This window comes from Bactrocera neohumeralis, chromosome 3, assembly GCF_024586455.1.
Source record: "Bactrocera neohumeralis isolate Rockhampton chromosome 3, APGP_CSIRO_Bneo_wtdbg2-racon-allhic-juicebox.fasta_v2, whole genome shotgun sequence".
Taxonomy (NCBI): domain Eukaryota; kingdom Metazoa; phylum Arthropoda; class Insecta; order Diptera; family Tephritidae; genus Bactrocera; species Bactrocera neohumeralis.
The window spans coordinates 19,881,679-19,903,712 of NC_065920.1; the positions used below are offsets into that span (position 1 = coordinate 19,881,679).

The window sequence follows — 22,034 nt, forward strand, 5'->3', positions numbered from 1 at the left end:
TGTTGCGATTACTTAGACCCAGATGTAATGGGAACGGCTTCTTGATTACACACCTTGACTTCCTGACTTATAAAATTCGTAGAAATTTAAATTCAATGGATATTTCCTGTACATTCTTTTGAAAACTTTCATATCATCCAGCTAAGACCAGGCCGAAAACAAGTATTCTTCCATAGACGATCACCTTATAGATCTTTCGTCTTTGCTAGATTCTATTTCTCCTACAGCGGTGATAACACCTCGTTTCAGTTTAAGTCCCTGTATAGCCTAGCATACTCTGGCGACTGGGTTTCTCTGTCTATATGAAAGCGATAAACTTGCCTGCGACTTTCTAGATCAAAAAGTAACAACCACGTCTGACTACAGCAGATAAGCCACGAATTTTCTTCCAAAATAATATTATTAGACATTTCTATATTTTTAGTGTGCAAATGCAGGTTCCAGGGTTCCTTTGCTTTTTAGCTATTGGAGAGGGTATATTTTACAAGAATCTTTCTTGTGGATCCACATTTTTTCAGCTTATGTATGAACTCTTATAAAGTCACATATTATAAGGAATATTCAAGAGGTCTAACAGCAGACTCATATATACTTTTGTAGTGAGTCTGCCAAGTGCTGGGGTTCAATAAGTTTTTAGAATGTGCAAATATCTTCGCAAATTTTTTACTCAAAGCAGGCAAAAGTGGTTGCTATTTAGCTGGCGGTAGACGTACAGACGTACTGCTAGGAAGTGCAGCCTCTTTCAGGAAGATGAGCATTCACTCCAGTAACAGAGCTGCTATATTTGTGCGGAGCTTGCTAAATGTCCGCTCAAAGCTAGACAATGAGTGTCAGTCCTTCCTATAAATATCTTCAAGTTGTATCATCATCAGACTAGTTTGGGTGCCTGGTTATAACGGAATCATTGGCAACTGCAAATCCGACGAGCTAGCCAGAGGGGACATCCTCACAACACTCACATTGAAATAGCATCGTGTTGAATCTCCATTGACATCTTTCGGACTGGACCAATGAATCTCGCGTTCACTTAGAAGTCTCTGGATGACAACCCGCCTTTGTACGGCTGCAAAGCCCTTTTAGCTCAGATTAGTACAACACAAGAAATCATTCGAATTACTTGCTTTTAGCAAAATTTATCTTTTCACAATAGTAGGGTTTCTTACTGGACATTGTCCAATATGCATTAGCCGATAAGGTTAAAAGTCGGACGCAAATTGTCAAAGTTGTTTGGAAGAGGTTGGGGTCGAAACATCCAGGCACGTTCTTGTTTGCGTAAAATATAGTATGGGGTTTATCAGCTTCCTCAGATCCCTAGAATAGATCCGCGATCCTATCGTGAATTAATCCTAAGGATCGTTTAATATTTCCAAAAATTCTTTTTTTTGTCGTTGTTAGACGGTATACTTTGAAGCAATTTTGAATTCTAAACTGTAGAACTGGTGTCTCGGGTTTTTCGGTCCCCCAGATGGAAAACTGTTAATACATTATTGAGTTTGGAATAAAACCAAATTTGTTTAAGATGATTCCTCAATAATATTTCTAATTAAGACATTTTTTTTGGATCCCAAAATATTATATACACAAGTTTTATGAACAGTTATTAAAACTAAAATTTCATGCCAAACCGGAATTTGAAAATAATCTCTTTACTACCAAAAATGTTTGGACATTTCGAAGAATTTAAAACACATAAAAATTCTTTAAGGTTTTTAAGGCTAGAAAACCTCTACATAAAAGAATCGAAAACCGCTGCAACAATCTGTTTACAATAACAACAACTATCAAAGCAAAAATGCAACAATGAGCGCGGCGGTCGCCGCAATTATGGCAGCTGATTAGTGAGTGCAGCGCAGCAGACCTCTTAATAATACACCACAAGACCACTTGTGTATATGTGTGTGTGCTATGGCAGCGCGGTCATATTGGCCTGTTGCGCTTGCGCAGCAACCCAATCGAGTCAGCCCCTGTGATTAACACGGCAAGGCGTACAACTCAGCGTAAACAATACGATCGTTTGCCTGTCGGCTCATGTCCACTGCTTAGTTCTAATAACAAACCCGAATGCGCACACCAGATGCACATTATAAGCGGAATGAGCAGCAAATCGGAAAGTGGAAAAAGAAAAATGAAACATTTCATTACATGTGACGGCGCAGACACAAAGGAAAGTAGTTATAATAACCTACACACACATACATGTAGCTCAAGACCTGTCCACACAAAGGCACACAAGGTGTTTGACACACAACCGACGTCGACGACATATGGCCCGAGCAGTCAGCACTGCCATGATTGCTTAGCGCTGCTGGTAGTGGACGAGGCAGCGGTAATCCAATGGAATGCTAAAAAATTGGGCGGCATAGTAATTTACTTAATCAGGATTCGACAACAGCAACAAAAATTAAACAATTTTCGGTTTCTTTATAAGAATTCTACATGCATGCCGCACTTTATCCATTTCCATTTATTTACCTGCGCTTGGCTTTGCTTTTGAGAGACGCAGAAGATGCATGATGGATGGACCGTCGCACCGGCCAACCAACTTAAAGATGCTGATGTGATTTGGACGGGGATTTATTTGCGCTGCCAAGTGTGGTGTAAATAAAAGGTAGTGCGAGCGCTACAACAATTACAAACAAAAATTGCACCTTTTCCAATTACTCTCCGCTGTACTTTTCTCTATGTGCCGAGGAAGGTGGTTGCCGCTGGTGGCCCTCATCCATCCGGTTGGCAAGCAATGATACGGAAATGCAATTGAAATGCGTGGATAGATAAGTAGAGAGGTCTTCAGGTCTTTCTTCTTGCTTTTTTTTCTATTTTTTGGGTAACACACACACACACATTGTTTGTTTGCGGCGTAAGGTTTCGTGGTTCGACAGCTGCTGGCGCGTTTCAGGTGACAGGGGCCTAAGCAGCATTGTAGGTGATAAATGAAAATTGAGATTATTTGCAGAGGCACACACATAAAAGGCGTACGAAAACACATAATACACACATACACACACAGGAAGAAAGGAAAGAAAAACAAGCGAACCGCGGCACTGAAAATGCAACGGAAGGAATTCCGAGTGGAAAAGTACAGACAAATCGCACATTGAAGAAAAACACAGCAATGAAAAGAATTCTCCAGAAATTGCTGCTTGCAGATTGCAGACTAGCATCAATTGTCGGAAACCTGCTCTCCACCAGCTAATGTCTGTTAAATTACTAGCTCACTGGTGTATTTGTTAAAAAAAAAAAATTTTTTCCCTTTGCTTGAGCACATGAAGAGAGGAGAGCAGATGTACAAGGAATTCTTGAAAATATTACATATGTATGTATGTACATAATGTACAGTAAGGAAAAACAAGGAAGTGAGTGATTGCTGGCCGACTTTGCTGCGTCGCGCAACAGTTTGTGATCTCTAGTGGCAGCATGTTTAAAGGGTTTCCTAATTTAGTTCCATTTTTATGCATGCTAATGTGTCTTTTTTATATTTTGCTCAATGTTCAAGTGTCCAATATTTTTGTAAGATTTTTCCGGATTTTTCAGAGTGTCAAAATAAAGTGTTAATTTCTTATACTAAAGTGTAAGTGTGAAAGTATTAGTGAGTAAATGTGACATTTGTGTTCTCAATTACCTGGAGTACCGGTTCATGTTAATGGAGCGCTTACATATGTATATAGAGAACAGAAACTTAAATATCTTGTGTGAATATCGTGAGATTAAACCCAAAATTTAAAATTTTCTTTTTCGATGGATTGTAGTAAAAGTGTCTAGTTGGTTAGATGGGTTCCAGTATTCAAATATTTTCTAGAGTATTCTTTTCACGAAGTTGAGAAATGTTTGTTTAGTGAAGATAAAAAGCATGTACTTTTCTGGGACTCAGACGGAGTTCCGTTCTCCTCTTTGTAGATATACTTTTTTGCCGCACGGTTGCCGCCTATAATTATCTCTTGAAATTTTCTAATGTTGTGAAAACGGTTCTCGGTTCTCCATAACTTACGACGTTCTCATGAGCTGTCTTACACCTCGGTTGTTCTTTTGGAAAAAACAAGAAAAAACGTTAACTTTGGTTGCAACGAAGCTAAAATACCCTTCGCAAATAAAACATTTTCCATACAAGAACTTGATTTTTAACGATAAGTTTGTATGACAACTATATGCTATAATTTTCCGATCTGAAAAACTTTATTCCGAGATTGTACCCTTGTTTTGAATAATTATCTTTGCCGAAATTGGTAAAGATATCTTGACAAATAAAAAGGTTTTCGTTCCGTTTGTATGGCAGCTATATGTTATAGTAGTCCGATCTAAAAAAATTGTTCGTAGATCATATTAATAGAATATTGTTGCCTTAAATAATAATCCATATCAAATTTCTTGAAGATATCTCGTCAAATGAAAACGCTTTCCATACAAGCACTTTATTCCGATCGTTCCGTTTGTGTATCAGCTATATGCTATACTGATTCGATATCAACCGTTCCGTCAAAGCAGCTTCTTGGTGAGAAAAGAACAATTTCGTGTCGATATCTCAAAAACTGAGGGACTAGTTCGCAGACGGACACTGACTTCGGCTCCAGAACCACCAATTTTTAACCTTTTATGTTTTTATCAAAAGAGCGATCTCTCATCCGAGGCTGTTGTTTCGTTTTCCTTGGGGCATTTTTTACGTGGCGAGTCTCAAACCCAGCTCACAATCGAGGAGAGAGATGATTCTCCATCCTACTTTTGCTCGCTTTCAAAGGGATGTTCTTTGACTACCCAGAGAATACTTGGTCTAAGACCGGAAGTCGTGAGCTACGTGAGCCATACATATGTAGAAAAATCGTTTCTAGCCACTCCCAAGTGAATGGCGTTCAGAGAACTTTTATCGCTTGCTTGAACTTCCACACATGACTCCGTCCTCCTTTTATGTAGATGTAGATGTAGATATAGTTTCTGTGGCTGCTCTTAGACACATTTACTTTGTTCAGAAGCCTGAGTCGTCCTTCATAAATAAAGTTCGAAATATTTAGTGTTAATTATCATTTTAAAGTTTTTTCATTTATCCCTACAGGCTCTTCCTGTATGTTGAACTTTATTCAACCTTTCAAAGTGATACTACTGAAATTCGCTTGATTTATGAAGATGTAACTGTTCAGACAATATAACGACCTTCTTGGTGGCTTAATATGACCTTGTACCTCGTTGATACAAGTGATCCTGAAACTCGTTGGGCCCTCACTGCACGTTTTTGTAATTTTAGCTGATTGGGTTTGATATAGTTTGGTTTTGATTTGTCCTAGATAGTGACTCTGTATGACGATCTATGTTTCTTCATAGATTCTTAAAAGTAATTTATTGATATATTACTAAATATATTATATACTCTTCATTTGATAGTATACAATTCAAGGAATTTAAAATCCGTGAAAAACACAAATACTTTTAGGGCACCGGTTATCCCAATTAACCACCAGTCATTTGAAAATATCTAAAAACGTGCTAATTAACAGTTATAAAGTGCTAAGCGAAGATTTTTCAATTGAAAAATTAAGGCATTTTTCTTAAGCACCGCGTGTGTGTGCCATTTTTGCAACGGCATTTTTGCAAAATTCATAAAATGACAAAAGGCCCTGTCATGGTGGTCAGCTTGCAATGCTGCATGACCACACACGCATCCGAGCTGAGGGCGAAAAGCGATTAACAAGAAAACAGCAGGACAACAGGCGCTAACATTTGCTTATCTCAACGCTTAGAGCGTAAAATTTTTTCACCCAAACATAAAAATTTCGAAAATGTATATATTACCTCTCTGCACAGCAATTTTTCATGTACAAAATGTCTTGCCTACCGAAATTTATCGTCTCGTTATTTGCTTTCCTTGCCCATGTCTTATGCTTGTCCTTAAAAATTTACACATAAAGCGTAACATATGGATGCGCATTGAACCAGTTTCGGCGCTATCAAGGTAGCAATATATATACTTGTATGCGTGTGAGTGAACCCGCATATTCCTCCGATTAGTTATTGTGTGTCGAGACGGCCGAGTCACAGTGTGAGCGCATAAATTTCACGTTTCAGACATTAAGCACGTTCCACTTTTCGACGCAGGGAAGCAAGGAAGCCAGTCATCATACATATGAAAAAAGAAATTCCGGAAAAAATTGTATTTTGGCCAAACACACAAAAAAGGATATGTTCTCGCACCGACGAAACTAAACTGAAAAAGTTGCCAGCCAACGAAGATGTTTGCGTTCCGCTGCGTTGGCGTGACTTAGAACGTGAGCGAGTGAAAAGCGTCATGCGGTAGACAGCGCAGACGTTTCGCAGATAACATAGTGACAACAGTCTCAGACTTTTTTCCTCCTTGTGTTTTTTTTGAATTCCTTTTGTTTAGCTGCTAACTTAAAGAAGTGTCCTTTTGCTGTCCGCCGCTCTCTCCTCTATGCGCTTTATTTTTGGAGTTATGCCAACACATTTGTCCATTTTACATTTTTAATTATTTCCATTTTTTTTTACTATCTACCGTTTTTTGCCCAAGGAAGTAGAAATTTTTATTGGCCTGACCTACAGCGCCTGGTGGTGGCCAAAGCAGCTAGCAATTGCATTCTTCTTATCGCTTCTTCGATTAATGTTAATTTTCTTACTGTTTCAACCGAGGAGTCGAGTCGGCCAGCCAGTATTTGGGATGACGCCATATGGGCAGAAGGACAGCGCGTCTTCAGCACTCATTTAATAGCGCTCACTTGTTTCATTTGCTTACCAACTGTGTTGTTTCGCGTTAACCTGCTGGCTGTCTGGCTGACCACGCGGTGGCTCGGTTTCGTTTGGCTTGACTTGACTTGGCTTGGCTTGTTACCGAGGCAGTGAGTGCTGTTGTCGCTATGCTCCAGTGGCTTTGTGGCCATCAGCAACATTCTTTCAACTCGCCACTGTACTCCGCTGCCAAGAGAGTATTTTATTTATTTAATTTCTGTTTCTTGTTGTTTCTGTTCTTGTTGCAGTGACGTTACTTGTGCTTGAACTGGCCTTTCGTAATTGGTTTTAGTGCCTAAGTGCAATATTTCTACGTCTTAGACGGACTGCAGGCAGTCAGTTGTTCTGAATGAACGTGTAGTGTAGCTATGGAAAAGTGCATACCTTCATTATTATTTCCTTTCTTTATTGTTTTGCATAGAGGCCACATTTACTGCGGACCTTTGCTCCACTTTAAATTAAATTCGTTGTTGCGCAAAACAAGAAACCATTCAAATAAAATAGTTTCCAAAAAAATAGAAATATGTGGAAGCTAGTAGGGCGAGAAATGTTTGAAAATTGCTAGGCATAAATGGAACTCCAAGTAATGTATGCTTAAAGAAATATGGATAGTACTGGAATTTCATTGAAATCAGATTTTTGATCTTTCTAATGATCCGATACGGAGACAGTCAGGTGGCTTGATGAATTTTCCTATGTTGGGATCTAGTACTACAGATAACCATATTTCGGAGTCCGGCGAAGTCGATCAGCCTCGACCCATTTGGGGATGTTTCCTCATGTATGCTGAATTTGCTGACCGTTGTGCCAAATATACCTTCTTTGCCCACATCGGCTCTTATAGGTGCGTTCCAAGCGCTCATAGAAGGCATCTTTGGTCACATCGTCCTTCTATTCCGTCGGTTCGTGGGTGAAAATCAGCTATATGTTGAAGAACTTCGCTTTGATACGGATTGTGGCTAGACGTTCATCCACCGGGGTGAATGCCAGGACTCGGCGACGGAGTCTCTATCCCACACCGAATTTGCGCTTCTATATATAGCCACTATAGTAAATGCCACATTTTTATGTCACAAAGCGAAAATGGGCGACATCGGACTACAACCATGAGAACATGAGAATGTAACGCAATTTTAAATTCCATCTGATTCTTTCACTTTCCGCTATAGAAATCAAACTATGTATAAAGATATTGAGTTAAAACTTTCAGCGAATACTTCTTTTGAAATGACCAAAATTATCCTAGTCTGATCAAAAGTACTCAACCACACAGATCGCGAATATGTGCACCCCAGTTCCTATTGCGAATTTTTTATCGAAAATATCGCTCAACCTATCAGATATACTATATATATATTCGAAAAGAAATTTCCATGGCTTTGATCCTTGGAAGACGCTAGAATATAAAATTTTCAGTTACATCCGAACTTCTTCTTTATTGTGTAGACACCGCTTACGCGGTTATAGCCGAGTTTATAACAGCACGTCGTCGTTCTTTCTTTTCGCTGTTTGGCGCCAATTGTTGATACCAAGTCTAGCCAGGTCCTTCTCCACCTAGTTTTTCCAACGGAGTGGAAATCTTCCTCTGCTTCCCTCGGTGGGTACTGGGTTCAATACTCTCAGAGCTGAAATGTTTTCATTCATTCGGACGACATGACGGATCTATCGTTGCCGCTGTCCCTTAATACGCTGAACTATATCAATGTCGTCGTACATCTCGTACAGCTCATCGTTCTATCGACTGCGGTATTCGCCATTGCTAATGCGCAAAGGGCCGTAAATCTTCCGCAGAACCTTTCTCTCGAAAACTGGTAACATCGACTCATCAGATGTTGTCATCGTCCATGTATAGCAGGATGGGGATGATGAGTGACTTGTAGAATTTGGTCTTTACTAGTCAGTCCGATGTAGCACTTATTGTCAAGAGTTATTCTGCGTTGGACTTCGAAGCGGACGTTATTGGTGGTGTTAATGCTGGTAGCCGTGGTAGCCAAGTCGCGAATACGCCGACTGTTTGACAGAAGATATTTCGTCTTGCCCTCGTCCACTATCAGACCAAGCTTCGCTTCTTTGTCCAACATCCGAACTAAGCCCTTACTTATTTGTTTCGTTCGAAGAATAATTTGTTAACTATTTCTTCTATAATTTAGTTATAATCGTATGCTTCTGGAATGCGTTTTGTGTATAAAATTAGCTATAGCATCTAGCGCTTCTAAGAATTCATGCAATCAAGCCTTAGTGCAATTCTTTAAAGGATTGGCCTGGCAAAGCAAGCACATAAACTTAAAACGGGATGTGCATTCTATCCACGAATATTACTACTCCACTTTGCTTGCAACTTCTAATTGCACTGCAGTTGCCTTACGCCGAACAGTCAGCTATAAAGCAGTACTTTCTTCGCCAACAACAATTGCAATATTTATGTCTATTTTCCTACGCTTTCTCTCGCCATTAATTTGCTACACTTTTCCATGTATTTTCCACAACCACTTCCAGTGCATTCCGGCTATTAAAACCCATTTGCAGTTTTCAAGGATTTGTTTGTGGAGCGGCAGCGCATAAAAGCGTCTGGATTATGTAATTAAATTTGCACGCTGTTTTGTTCTGGGCAATAAAATCGTAGTCACTTTCGGTCGTATTGTGTTTCCATGTTTCTGTATATTTTTATTTATTTTTTTTTTTTCACAGCAGACATTTATTGCCTTGGCTTGCAGCGAAATTTATTAGTTTTCAGAATAACTATGCATTTTCCGTTGTTTTCCTTTTTTCCCGGCCTCTTAAAATACTTGCACTTTGATTTTTAGCAACTTGCTGGTGGCCATGTACACGTCCTTTTGATGTAGGACCCCCGCAGCGTTTTAATTTGCACCAGCGTCTGTGCGCCACATGAGGCGCTCCTCTCCGCTGGGCTGGTGCCCTAACGCCGCCATTAAAACTTCAAAGCATATTTATTTCTTTTCCTTTTCTTAATCATGCGCGTAATTTTATTTCGGTTGCCCAAAATGCAATCGGAATTTATTTCATTTTCCCTCCAAAGTGCAACACTTTTATTTTGATTAAATTAAATGCAATGTTGCATGTGGCACTGCATGGCACTTGCACTGCATAATTTTCATCTAACAAGCCTTTTCCTTGAAAAGTGATTTTTCTCACATTCGTATTTATACAATTTCTTTGCACCTTCTTAAATGAAAGTGAAATGCCACGAATTAATTTTGTTCCAACAGTTCATTTTCACTTGATTTTCATGTCGCGTGTTATCGATCTTTTTTCGTGCCAATCATGCCATGCCGTTAATGCATTTCTCTCATTATATTCGTAAGTCACCTGACTGGCTGTCAAAAATATTTTAGCCTTTATAAAATTTATAATTTATCATCATTAAAATACTTCCGCATTTATTGGTTAATGTGAGCTTTCCAAGAGCTTTTAAGTTTGTTAATATTTTTTGCCGTTGAAGACGTAAATATCGATAATTTTTTTGTAGTCGAGTGGGGTACAATCGATATATTATTTCACCTCAAAAGTAAAGTATGAACATTTTTGATGGCATTTAGGGGAAGACGGGCTGGCCTAGAGCCCTTAATAATGGCCTAACATGATAATGTCAGACTTTATATTCTGAGTGTTAAGAAAAAGGAATGAGATTTTCTCTAGCTTGTGAACCATTCATCAGCGGTTTAGGGGGTCACTTCGACCTATCTGATCGAAACAATTTGTTCGGAGATTGGAGCGCTGTTTTGAATAATAATCTATGCTAAATTTCGTAAAGACTTCTTGATAAATAAAAAAAATTTCCATTCAAGGACTTGATTTTGATTGGTCGGCTCTTATGGCAGCTATAGCTTTTAGTGGTTCGATATCGGCAGTTTCGTAAAATGAACAGTTTCTTGTAGGAAGAAGGACGTGTGCAAAATTTCAGGTCGATACCTCAAAAACTAAAGCACGGGATTAGGAAATTAACGTCTGCCAGATCACTGTAATGTCTCTCAAGCAGAAGTGACAGTCATCAAGGTAGCAACAGATGTACTTCTCCGAAATTCTTTTAGGGATGTATACATCCACTCTGATAGCAAAGCTGTTATAAAGGCTTTGAACTCGCTAGAGGTTGCTGCTTCCATATAAAACCTGTCTGGGTGCCTGGTCGCAGCGGAATCGTTGGAAATTGTAAAGCCGATGAGCTTCCAAGGAAAAGTATTCTTACCCAAATTCAATCAGGATGGGCTTTGCGCGAGCTGAGAAAGCGTTGGTCAGCGACCAGGAATTGTTGAGCTGTTATCAAGGCTCACATCGCCGCAATGATTGGCGTAAACATTTTAGAGGACGTAACTTGTCAAAGTGGCAACGAAAAAAATGAGGTGGAAACATTATAACACTTTCTGCTCCACTGTCGAGCTTTTGTAGGGCTAATGTTCAAGCATCTCGGTTGTCATACATTTTACGAACCCGACGAAATGGCTGGAATTGATATTAGCCGTCTTAAGGTGGCAAGGTCTAGGCGTTCTGTTGATATGCGATTCTCGTTTTGATCCATATTAAGGAGTTCTGGGCATCATAACGGACAAGCGTCTCTAGCAGTCCAAGTGGGATTATTCGTGGCTTCACGAGAAATCAGCCTATTCACCTAAACTAACTTAACATAAGGGACTGGTTCGCTTATATACAAACAGACAGACATTTGAACATGACTAAATCTTCTCAGTTCATCACGCTATATATACATTTTGTAGGGTCTCCGATGTTTCTTTCTGGTAGATACAAACTTCGTTCTGGTTGTCAAAACCCGTATGTCGTTACTAGATAAGCTGCCCAAGTGAGATAACCGTTAGGATCGAACTCTTAACCTAATCTAACCTACTAGTTAATGTTACTGCGAAGCTGTTGTGTTGTATTGATAAAATCGATATAAAATTTCAAATCTATTGCCAATAGAGCTGGCTACTCACAACTTCGTTAATAGGCTACTCTTCGCACTTCATTTCATTCTCATACACTTTAAACTCAATCATCAAAATCGAAATTAAATTCTCGCAACCAAAAAAAAAAAACTTGTTTAATGCCGCCACCACTACAAAACCCTAGCTAACACCCAAATCCAATCATCATAATGGATTAAAAGTTTGCCAACGCCCCAAACCCTCTCATGGCACCCACCTACCAACCGCCCATTACTTTGCTAATACTTTTCGCAAACTTCATTTAACTCCGCGGCTGGCTCGGCTACTACTTGTATGTTGATTTGCGTGCGCGTCGAACGTCTGGCACTTTCTTGTCAGCGATTCGCCGCCCCTACCCTAACATGGCGGTAATGATAAAGAGCAAGCAGCCAGCGAGTGGACTGTTGGGCGGATGGACAGCCGGACGGACGGACAAATGTATGTACGTTATGGTTCATAAATTTCCGACTGCAATGCTGCTGAAGCACGACGACGCTGTTGACTGCGACTACGACGACTTCGCTGGAGTTCATTACGGTGCTGCTGAAGAAGCGGTGTAGCGAATGACGGACGGCTGGTGGAAAAACATCTGCTGCCGCTGTTGCCACTGATGGTTTTCTTTATTGTTTTTGCTATTTTCGTTGTTTATGTTTTACAAGTACTCACTGGCGTAGTGGTTGTTATTATTATTGCTTGCCTGCTGTTGTTGCTTGCTTAGACTGCTGTGTACAAACTCACTTGCTCTTGTTTTTATTATTATTGTTGTTGTGTTTTTTACATGTTGTTGTTGTTGTATTTTTTGTTGCTTGTTTACCGCTGGTTCTTGTTGTTGTTGCACGCTGACTGCCTGTTGCCTGCTGCTGTTGAACTCATTTCATTAGGTTTGTTCGACTCGGCTGTTGCGCAGGCGCACAAGTACCAAGCTAAAAATACCTACAACACAAATATACATGTATATAAATACATACGTACGTGTATGACGAATATTTTTATGTTGCACCATCACCTTGTTCTTGTAGTTCATTCAGTTTTATTAAAAAAAAATATTTTTTCCATTTCGGCTCGCTGTTTTTTGACTGTCTAACTGCTCGCTGGTTGCGTCTTCGGCGTTGAACGCGTCGTTTCATTGCCTTTTTAATTTAGTTCGAAATGCCACATAGTTTTTGTATTTTTGCTTTTGTTGTACATTTCAAATTTCGGTAGTTCCTTTGTGTACTCGCTAACTCCGGCTTCCATGCGCTGCAGTCGTTATGCTCTCCATATTTCCACTTTAAAGCGCGTCATATGTTTGTTGTGCTGCTCGAATTCGTGTGTGTGTGTGTGTGTGTTGTGCGTTTTTGACAGGTGGGACCTAAAAACCATTTTTTGCTTTACTTCGTTCGTACCTTATGCCGCATGCGCTTTGTATTTCATGCTTCAGTTTTTTCCGTTCGCTACATAAGCAAATACACTATTTTCATATGCACTTCCCTGTTCACGAAAAATATTTTTAGGAATAAAAAAAAAACAGATTTTTTCCGTATACGAATCACATTGCATTGCTTGACGGCAGTTGGTGCCTCGGCAAATTTGCTATGAATTTTTAACTAACCTTACCGGGAATGGTTGTTTGTTGTCGGCAAGCTGGCATCCTTGCTTCACAGGCTCCTTACACATACTCCATAAAGTGATCTTAGCTCTCCTATGGTACAGTACTGCCGCCACTTACTTTTTGTATCGCCTCCAGATCGGGTCATTGCACTTTTCCCTTGAATTTTTATTCCTACATTCCATTCCACTTCGGTTTAGTGCGCATACAAATGTAATTTCGAAATTTAAGCTATATTCGAGCACGCGCCAATGCCACATTATTAGCAAAGGGTTTCGTTATTGCTATGAGTACTCACTTTGAAAAGGATTTTCCAAGTATAGAGAGTATTTTCGGTAGATCTATATGCAGCGCAACTAAATTTCAGTACTTCTGCGCCATTGAGACAGTATTACAAGGCTAGAGGCTAGGCTAGATATTGATTGCTTCGTGTTTATGGACGCGGCTCTATTCGGTAGATAGTTCGCTCATTGACAAAGAAATAAGTGATAGAACTTGAGTCCTGGTTTATATATTTAAATGGTTCCAACTTTCGTGGTAGAGAAGGTTTCATGTCTTACTAAAAGCGGGTGGAATGCGCAGGAATACTTGACACATCAGCGAAACTTTCAACATCTCCACGGACGGATCAAAAATAGGTGACGGAATGGGCATTGGGTTCTATTGCTCTTCTAGATCTCCGCCATCCCTCAATCTGCCGGAATACCACCAGGGTAGGAAAGCTATGAATATTTGTTTGTACGTCGATAGCCAATCGACAATTAAAGCAATAATCTCACATCACGCCAGAGAATGTCCTCAAAAGCAGGAACGCAGTAGAGTTAGTGGCTTCCAGAAAGCGTCTGCATATACATATAATGGGTTCCGGGTAACGAAACGGCTGATGAGATTGCCAAAGGTGCAAAGGTCCTCCGCATGACTGCCGAACCAGTACAGGAAAGCGATACACTGCCAAGCAACCCGTTGAAAGCGATACACAACTAAATTTCCAAAAGGGCTGACAAACGGATAAGGTTTAGGTGGAATGCCATAGAGGCATGCAGAATCGCCAAAATTATGTGCAAGGTAGCGGAATGAAAACACGCAAGCTTTCTACTCACACGGTCTCGATAAAACTGCAGTACAGTTGTTGGCCAAGTCACAGTTCACAACTTACTGGTACCACTTGCGAGTCGTAAGGGCATTACTAACGTGGTTACATGTAGAAAGTGCTGGAAAGTGGACATGAGAAATATGCTGGAACACCTCCATTTCTTATGACCTGCCTTTTGTCTAGAGCTTGTCTGAGATATCTGAGAGCTTCGTAGTTCAAGGCACTGCATAATTTATCAGAATTAGATAGCAAGTCTCTGTTAAACTTCACAAGAACTGTTGACGTCAAGCACGACTTAACCTCTGTATGTATTAATAATGAGCATACATCTGGCATTACAAAGCACCTGTAGGTCTCTGTATGGCGGTACGGCCAGTCAGTGTAATCTAGTCTAACCAAATCTAATTTCGTGGCAATGCTCTCAGCTTCCTTTATACTTCTTTCTTTCCTCATATTTCTTTTGACTTGCAAGTTCAAAACAGTCTCTAACATTATTCTAAGTGTTTGCAAAATACAGACCTGCCTCCATTTTACAGAAGGTAAATATATATGATAGTTATAAAATTACATTTTTTACTAGTTTTTGTGAAAGGTTAGAAATATATAATATCATATGGACCACCTTCGGACTTTAGCAGATTTTTCCCCAAAAAATTGTTTGAAACTCTTTCAAAAAACGGATTTTTTCTTAAAAAATTTGGTTTCGTAAATTGCAATTGTGTTGTTATTAAATATACCTTATTTCTAAGCATAATTTGTATACATCGCTTTTCAAACTCCACTAACTTCTACTCTCATTATATTTCTTTACAGCTTGAAACATTTGTAAACCAAAAAACTAATGTGCAAAACAAAACAAAATGTGCTACATAAGTCACTGTAAACGGAAAACATTACTACTCGTAAATTCAAGTGGCAAACTCTAATACCACCTGAAGAAAACCCAAATAAATATTGCTTTCAAAAATCTAACCTCTAAAACCAACCTACTAAAGCCTAAGAACTAAAAAGTGAGACGATGTCGACGAAATTCTCAGCGCATCCCGACTTGGCTATCGAGCAACTGCAACGAGCCGAGTTGACGGCGCGTCAAAATTCAAATAAATCGCACGCACATCATAGGCGGCATCACTCGGCGGGAGCGGGCACTACGAGTGGCTCCAACACGCCCACTAAGTCAGCGAAAAATGCTGCGAAACAACTCAATTCCAACAGCGCCGCAGCTGAGCAGACCAACTTCAGTAGCACCGCACGAGCTGCTGAGCCCCATGAGGCGCATTTCAACGACGCCTTTCCGCGTCTAACGCCTGTGCGAACCTACAACACAACAACAAGCAGTCGCACACAACAACATGTGGATGCATTGGATAATAAATTCGCCTATAACACGGATGGTGTCGATGTGAATACGATGGTTTTGGCTTATATCGATGATATCGATCTCAATTGTGACGATGAAGAAGACGATGTTTACATAACGAATGCAAACAGTAGATCGAGCAACACCAAAGACTGTGTAGACTGTACGCCGTCCACGACATTACGGTGGTCAGCGGCCGCTGCAGCACAAGCAGCTACCGCACAAGAGCAAGCCGAGCATGCTAGGTCGGTGGATGAGCCGGATTACTTGCAGCATCGCTTCAGTCGAACGGCGGAGAACTGTAATAGCCGGCATCCACAGCTGCAACGCCACAGTGTTGATTACTATACCGCCGACCCGCGTGCCTCACCCATACACGCCATCAGCGATGGTTGTGCCAGTGGTGTAAGTAGTGCTTTAAGTTCACCATCAGCCAGCACAGTATCCTCGCCACTCTCAACGCCGACAAGACTTGCGCCACACTATCTACAACAAAACCAAAATCAACCAAATAGCAGTAATTGCTGTCAAAAATCGCTAGCCAGCGGTTGTTGTGGTGGCGGCAGCGGCAGCGGCGGCGTCGGCACAAGTGACAGTGATAAAGCTTGCAATCATCAACATCACCATACACAGCATCTCCATCATCAGCATCACCAACACACAATGACATCATCTACATCGTTAAAGTCCACATCTAAGGCAGCGGCGGCGGCAGCGGCAGCAGCAGCAGCTGCGGCGGCATCGTCGTCGTCGTCAAGCGGATGTAAAAAGTCACAGAAATACGATCCCCGACTACTAGGCCCGTCACGATATCGTCAACTATTGCCAGTTGTGCTATGCATTCTGTCGTTCGCGATCGTTTTTAGCATATTAATTGTTTACATGGATACGACAGGTGAGCTCTATAGATTCTTAAACACATTTAACTATGAATTAAATATTTAAGTTGCCTTATTTTCTAATCATCTTTCTATATGTACTATAATCTATGTTTGTCTTAAGCGCCAGCAGCTTTTTCCTTCGTCCACTGCCACTTATTTGCCTTTGCAGACATTTGGTTGTGGCGCCTTACTTGTTGTCACTTCCTGATGTTTTATTTGTCTTATAATTCGATATCTTGGCCATGTGTCTATTATTGACTTTCTTACCTGAATGCTGACGTATTTTATAATTGTGTAGTTCTACTTTTTATCACGGTTGCTTCGGTTTTTACTGTTTTAGTTTGCTTAATATTTTGTGTGTTTTGTACGCGCCGGAAGCAAACCCCGGCGCTTATTCGACGTCAAGCCTGCGGGCACACTTTTGCGGTCAAATAACAGCTTGTTGATAAAAAAACAATAAGAATATACCAAGTACCTTGCTGTTAGTATGGAATTAGATCCGTATGAAGAACAACTGTCGTTGTTTAATCTTGTTAGAAAGAAAGAAATTCAAAATCTACTTACCCTTTATCATATTTCTAGCGAACGTCCACAAATTTTAAAGCTTCCTAGTTGAGTCTACCTTGCAATTTGCGCTAAGGACCATAAGTCTTCCGTAGAACGTTTCTTTCGAAATCTCGTAACGCCGACTTATCAGATGTTGTCACGGTCCATGCGATGAGTGACTTTTAGAATTTGGTCTATGTAGAGTTATTACGCGTTGGATTTCGAGGCTGAAAACGCGGGAGCCAAGTCGTGAATGCGACGTCTGTTTGTTTCATGACTCGAGATATTTCATCATCGTATCGTTGTCAACAGCTTTTGGTATTGCTCAACGTCAGTTTCCACAGCCGTATTAGTTTTGTTGGGATACCAGACATAGCGGCATAAAGGCAGCTCCTTTTCGTGCTGTCAAAAGCGACGAAAAGATAGTGTGTGTCAATCCTCTTCTCACGGGTATTTTCCAAGATGGTAAATATTTGGTTAGTTCTTGATTTTCCAGGTCTGAAACCAGACTGATAAAGTCCAATCAGTTTGTTGACGGTGGGCTTTAATCCTTCACATAGTACGCTCGATAGAACCTTATATGCGATGATGAGGAGGCTTATCCCACGGTAGTTGTTCGCAGTTTTCGGGGTGTCCTTTTTTTCACTGACGTATTTGAATACCTTTTACCAGCAATCCATCGACCTCCGACGCTTTGTTGTTCTTCAGACGGCTAATTGCTATTGGAACTTCTTCATGGTCGGGCAATGGAACGTCCGCTCTATCGTCATTCATTGGGAAATCGGGTTTACCATCGCCTGGCGTTATGCTTTTACTGCCACTACTGCAGGCTGAAGAAGTGTTCCCTCCATAATTTCAGGTTGCTCTGGGCATCAGTCACTAGATTACCGCTGGGGATTCTATAAAAAACCTCTGGTACGAAAATATTTAATTAATGGCGGGGTTTTGATTTCTATAATTACCGATTGTGTTAGAAGCGGATTTGCCTCGACCTTTTTCTCTCATTAGTGTTAGTTACGCTAATTCATCTATAGAACTCATTGGTTTCAATCCTTAAAAAGTGGTCGCTCCTCGGCTGAAAAAATTACTCTATAGTGAGTTTTAGCCTAGAAAAAGCTTCACATGAAACCGATTAGCACTTCGGAATGGATTTTTTGGATATAGGAAGAGCGAGCAAATGAAGTATACCAAGTTTTCTTGAGATGAATATGTTGAGAGTTCTGCCGTCCTTACACTAAGTTAATTCCGGTAACATATAAATTTTCGTGTGAATTGGCTTAAGATCCTTACTGAGTTAGATCGGGTTAATTTCGCTATAGTTATAACCCGCGTTGATTCCGGTTTTGGGCAACCAGCTGTCAAGGTACTTGTTTTCAGACCAACTCCAAATAGAGTTAGATCGTCAAAAACCGATTTCCGGAAAAAATCTTGCAAAATATTTGTTGTTGTTGTAGTAGCGGCAAATTGTGCCGAGTTGAAAATCCTTGGCCGGATAAAAATCTGGTTCCTTTCCGGCTACGTAGACCCGACTGTCTGGGAGTTACTCAAATTTTGGTCTTTGATATCAATTTAGCCTATTTTTATATCTTTTGTGAACTATATATTTTTATATATTAGTCTCAACTCTGAAACATTGCGACTTCCTTTGCGATAATTCTTGTTCATTTATCTTGATATCAACTAGACACTAGACTACTCAGAAAAATGTTCAGTGATAATTGTTTTCATTTTACATAAATGCCACGCAAACGACTCCGGTCCTTGGTGAAACTCGCTACTCCCACCTGACAGGAAAACACCAGCGTTAATAGCCTTCCTAACTAAGTAATTATGTGAATGGAAAAAGAAGCAGCAACAAAACAGCGAAATAATGACATTACAAGCAAATTAGAAACAAGCCAACCAAAAAAAAAAAATGCAAACTTCAAGAGAAATCCAAAGAAGCAAAGTAAGCTATGGCAGTAAGTAAATATTGACACTCGCCAAGCGCTGAGTAGACATTTGCATTTACCTTGCCTTGCCTCAACAACGTTGCCACCCACCACCATTCAGCGCCGTGTAATGAGCAATTATGTGCATTATTACTTCGTAAAGTGAAGAAAAAAGAAAAATATTCGTAAGCAAACATAAAAAACGCGAACTCTCAAACAAATTTGCATTGCTTTGCCACAATTGAGAATTCTACAAGCAGCCGACGACGTCGTCGAATTGCACCGCGGCCCTGCGAAAAAGTGCTTTGGTCGTCTCGGTGCACCGCTGCCGTGTGCTGTGGTTAGTGCCACTGCCGGTTGGCAACAAAGCGCCGATGAATGAATTGGACGAGTGAACGACGGACGGATGGACGGACTGAGGCGCAGGCCGCGGTGTCAATCCGGCAACAGCTGGATGATCGCCGGTCGCTCTGCCGGCGCATACACAATGTCTGTCTATGAAGCATATGCTTGGTTGCAGAGGCGCATGTGCTTTTGTTGCTGTTGTTTGTATTGATTGCCTTGTTGCAGTTGGTTGGCTCTAGCCGAGGTTTCCAGTTGCCTCGCTGACTGACTGAGTGGCTCACTGACTATCTGAGTGGCTGGCTGGCTGCCTGTTTGTACGTGGGTTTTTTTTTCCAAATCTTTTACTTCTTACTACTGGCTGCCTTCTGCAAAATGCTTTCCGTTTTGCGAAACTTTTACACGCGCCAGCCAGCGAGCTCAGCCAGACAATGAAATGCGCCACCGCTAACCATCCGCTGTCGCTATAACAATTTCGCGCACTCATCGGTCGCTCATACCTCAGCTGTGACTCATCCTTGGCGTCGGATGTGATTACAAACACACTCCTTAGATATATGTGTATGTATGTATATTTATATATTCCTACCTTTTGCTGTTGCAGGCGTTATGCCGCAATGTTACTGCAGTTATTTTCATTTATTGTTGCTGTTGTTGTTGTTGTTGAGTTGTGGTATACGTGGATTTGGTTGGAGGCAATTTCATTTATTTAATTCGCTAATCGTCTCTGATTGCCTGATTGCAGTATGTTGTTGTCTGTTCAACTTGTTGTAGTTGTTGTATTTCTCAACAATTAGTTGTTGCCTGCTTTTTTTTGCAACTTTTTGCGTGAAATGGTGCAATATCCTGTCTTAGCTTCTGCACTATTATTTCAATTAAAGGCAAAGAGTGTAAACTTTCAACGAAGTCACAACAAAAATGAACTTGGAATGAGTGATGTTGACTGACTGGTTTAGTTATTCAGACTCTGTAAAGTATTATCAGACTATCTATGTTATATAAATCCTATAATTGGAGCGTTAACCTTTGTGAGATATTTGAGCGAGGTCGTTTTTTTATATTTGAAAAATTATGCGCTTTTACTTCCTGTCATCAGGTGATGAATTTGAAATATGAGAATATCTATTATGTCGAAAAAAGGTTTTATATAGCTTTCCGGGGACTGGCCTAGTTCTAAATAATGAGCGAATTTTTTCGATGTAGATGTTATATTTATAGCCTAAACAGGGTATATAAAGTTTGCTATGAAGTTTATAGCGCCCTGAAGGAAATATCCGATACCCAATACATATATAAATGATCTGGGTGAGGAGCTAAGTCGATTTAGCTATGTCCGTCTATTTGTATGTACGCAAACTAGTCCCTCAGTTTTTGAGTTATCTGAAATTTTGCAAACGTTTTTTCCAAATAAGTTGCTCCTTTGTCGGAACCTCCGATATCGGAACTAAACGATATAGCTGCCAGTGAGCGATCAAAGTAATGTCTATCCCCACGAAATTTAACAAGGATTGTGATATAAAACAGGGCTATAATCTCCGAAAACACCGAGTGTTACGACCGTTCTTACTTACTTCCGTTCCCACGACAGTCGTGTGTACATAACCAGAACGGACCCGGATTTTTTATCCGGTCAAGGACTGTCAACTCGGCAGAATTCTGCCGCTTCAATAGCAACAACCACTCTTACTTCGCTAAAGTGGCTCCCTTTACCTTCTAAATGGCGACCCATTTCCAGGTCGCCTACTTGTTTAAAGAAAAAACACAGAAACTTCAAATTTAATGGGGAATGTTTATTATCATTCGCAATAACATTCTTTGGCATTTATTTTTAAAGAGTATCTCTTTCAAATATTGTTCGCGGCTACGTCTCAGATGGTCCAATTTTCGATGACTCGTTCGAGCATTTCAACTGGTACCTGACGAATGACACGCGTGATGTTTTGCTCCAAGGCCTGAATAAAAGCGGGATTGTCCGCGTAGATTTCAGACTTTACATATTCCCACAAGAAAAAGTTGAACGGTGTGATATCACACGATCTTGGTGGTCAATCGATCGGCGCAAAAAGTGAAATTATCTGCTCACCGAAGTGTTCTCTCAAAAAATCAGCCAGTCCAAGTTGCTGCGAACGGCGCCGAATCGACTCTCCACGGTCCTCGTGTACACTCTCAGCTACGGCTGCGATATTTTCTTTACTGCGTGCTGGACGTGGTCTATTCGGTCGAATATTATCCAATAATGAATGCTGGGTCTCAAGATCGGTGATGGTGTTTCGAATATTAGACCATAAGTTGGGCAAAGCGCATACAACGAGAACCCCTAAATGGTTGCTAATCTTGGTTATGCTGTTGCTGTTTTAGCGGGAGAAAATGTTCCCGAAATAATTTGTAGGAATGTAGCAGAATTGATTGAACCCGGCTCCTTCCGTTTACATGATCCCGAAAGTTTTTTTTTTCATTTGGTCAACCTTTTACATTTTTATTTCTTATCCCAGTAATTCCACTCTAAAAGTGGTGTGAGTCAACAGTATTATAAATTCTTTGGTTTGCAATTTCTTAATAAGTTTAAAACTGTCAGAAAATGTATTCAGACTGGAGGTATCTTCGAACTCAGGCCGGCAAAGCGTGTTTGCGTT

At 40.5% G+C, this 22,034-nt stretch overlaps 1 protein-coding gene across 1 annotated transcript in view; it reads left to right on the forward strand.

Moving 5' to 3' along the window:
- LOC126752946 (protein Star) overlaps window positions 1-22,034 on the forward strand; it is a 97,782-nt gene that overhangs the window by 42,737 nt on the left and 33,011 nt on the right. Inside the window, exon 2 of the mRNA XM_050463996.1 lies at window positions 15,155-16,596. Coding sequence (XP_050319953.1) covers window positions 15,360-16,596 — 1,237 coding nt within the window. The 5' untranslated portion in view covers window positions 15,155-15,359. The remainder of the gene's footprint in view (window positions 1-15,154; window positions 16,597-22,034) is intronic.